A 2,289-nucleotide genomic window follows, 5' to 3' on the forward strand; every position below is an offset into this window, starting at 1 on the left:
ATTATATTCATATATATTATATATATTTTTCTATAAAAAATTATATTTATTTTTTATTTTTTATTAAATTATCATGTGATTTTTAATTAACTTTCAATCATACTTTTTATTTTTGACTCAACTTTCAATCATATGTTTTTTTGTTTTTTACTTAAATTTCAGTTATACTTATCAACTTAAAGTTAAACCTTGTTTTCTATATATCAATAACCTTTGCATTTACCAATTATATTGTATTTACGGGACCATCTCTTTAACATGATTAATGATATTGAAAATGACCCTAACAAGATTAATTATTCCCTTTGTGTCACTTACAATATTTACATGTTTCAGATTATTTATATTTATCGATAAAATATTAATTATTTTTTTTCAATTATTTAATATACATTTATTTATTATATCTCAATCAATAAATGTGTTTTTAATAAATAAAATTATTTTATTATTAAAATTAATACAACTAATATATTTTTAAAGAATCGTACACAACTCAAATAAAAATCTTATTTTATTATAAAATGATAACTTTTATTATTTTGGAGATATTATTTTGGAGATATATACTTTATCTTGCAATAGTGTTTATAATTGATGCACTATATATGTAGACACTTGTGCTATAGTGTTGACAATGCATTCATATATTATTTAATATATTAGTGATATACTAGTGAGGCAATCAACCATGGAAATCGAGCTACTTTCAAGAGAAACCATCAAACCTTCATCACCAACTCCTCCTCACCTCAGAATATATCCACTTTCTTTCATAGACAACTTTTTTCTTTGTGTCGTGCCATTACTTTTCTTTTACAACCCAAACGATAATAATGACCAAAATTCCAAAATATCACAACTCAAAAAGTCCTTATCTCATGTTTTATCCAAATACTACTATTTTGGTGGCAGGTTCAAAGATAACGTTACAATCGAATGTAACGATCAAGGTGTTGAGTTTCTGGTGACAAAGATCAAGAATAAATTATCAGAAATTCTCCAAAGTCCCACAGAAAAATTGTTGAACCTTTTGTTTCCTGACGAATTGCAATGGACAGACACAGATAAAAGTGCGGCCTTAATATCTATTCAAATAAACTGTTTTGAATGTGGAGGAATGGCTATAGGTATTTGCATGAGTCATAAATGCGGTGATGCTGCCACCCTTTCCAATTTCATGAATGATTGGTCCAATATCAACAAAAAATTAGAAGAAAAAGAAGAAGGGTTATTAATATTACCATTTTCTTTACATGATGGAGGAGCTACAATTTTTCCACAAAAGAATATACCTATTTTCCCAGAAGCTGTGCATAGGAGAGAAAAAACTGTTGTGTGTAAAAGGTTTGTATTTCAACCCTCAATGATTAAGTTTCTCAAGGAAATGGCAACTTCAAGTTCGATTCATTCTCCCACACGTGTTCTAGTTGTAATTGCTTGGATTTACAAGCATGTTGTTTCAGTAATGGGATTAAATTTGAAGACAGCGCCATTCGCTATGGCGGTAAATCTTCGCAAAAGAATGAATCCTCCATTGTCGGAAGAGAGTGTTGGTAACATGGTTTGGTTCTCGTCTATGACCCCTGATAAAGAGGAAATGGAGGTGAAAGATTTGGTGGTTAAAATAAAAGAAGGGTTATCTGATTTTAGTGATTTTTATCCAAAACTGTTTGCAGGTAGAGATGAAAATAGTTTATCTTCGATTTATGAGTGCTTCAAGAAAGTTACGCAACCTAAACCTAATATAAGAACTGTGATTAATTTTACTAGTTGGTGTAATTTTCCAATATATGAAGCTGATTTTGGATGGGGAAAACCAACATGGGTCACTACTTGTGGATGTACTTGGAAGAATCATTTAATAATTTTGATGGATACAAGTGATAGGAATGGGATTGTTGCGAATGTGAATTTGGAGGAGAATGTTATGGCTAAGTTTGAGCATGAGGTGGAGCTTCTTCAACTTGCATCTCTTAATCCAATCAATGTTGGTCAATCAAGTGATCTTTAGGTTTTTCCAATGGAAAGTGTGGGTGGTTGTACTATCAGATTCTCAGTATTCTTATAGTCGATGTTTAAAATAAAATATTTAAGTAGTAAATTTTCAGATGATGTTTAAAATAAAATAATTGAGAAATATATTTTCACAGAAATATAAATATATTTTTAAATTAAATACTTTTTAGTTTTTCTTATGAAATCAAGTAAAATACTTATTTCCCGTGTATTATCATACTACCTTAATGCTTAAAAAGAAACTTAGATTGCTTAATCGTTATTAATATA

At 28.8% G+C, this 2,289-nt stretch overlaps 1 protein-coding gene across 1 annotated transcript; it reads left to right on the forward strand.

The window, feature by feature from the left end:
- The first annotated feature begins 691 nt into the window (after positions 1-691).
- On the forward strand, positions 692-2,070 carry LOC101495763 (epi-neemfruitin B synthase L1AT-like). Its single transcript, XM_004514723.3, has one exon. The coding sequence runs from the start codon at positions 692-694 to the stop codon at positions 2,012-2,014; it is 1,323 nt and encodes a 440-aa protein (XP_004514780.1). The 3' UTR covers positions 2,015-2,070.
- The last annotated feature ends 219 nt before the right edge of the window (positions 2,071-2,289 follow it).

This window comes from Cicer arietinum, chromosome 7 (genome assembly GCF_000331145.2).
Source record: "Cicer arietinum cultivar CDC Frontier isolate Library 1 chromosome 7, Cicar.CDCFrontier_v2.0, whole genome shotgun sequence".
Lineage (NCBI taxonomy): Eukaryota > Viridiplantae > Streptophyta > Magnoliopsida > Fabales > Fabaceae > Cicer > Cicer arietinum.

Excerpts from the sequence above, each read along its gene's own strand:
- LOC101495763 (XM_004514723.3), top strand. The coding sequence starts at position 692 with ATGGAAATCGAGCTACTTTCAAGAGAAACCATCAAACCTTCATCACCA.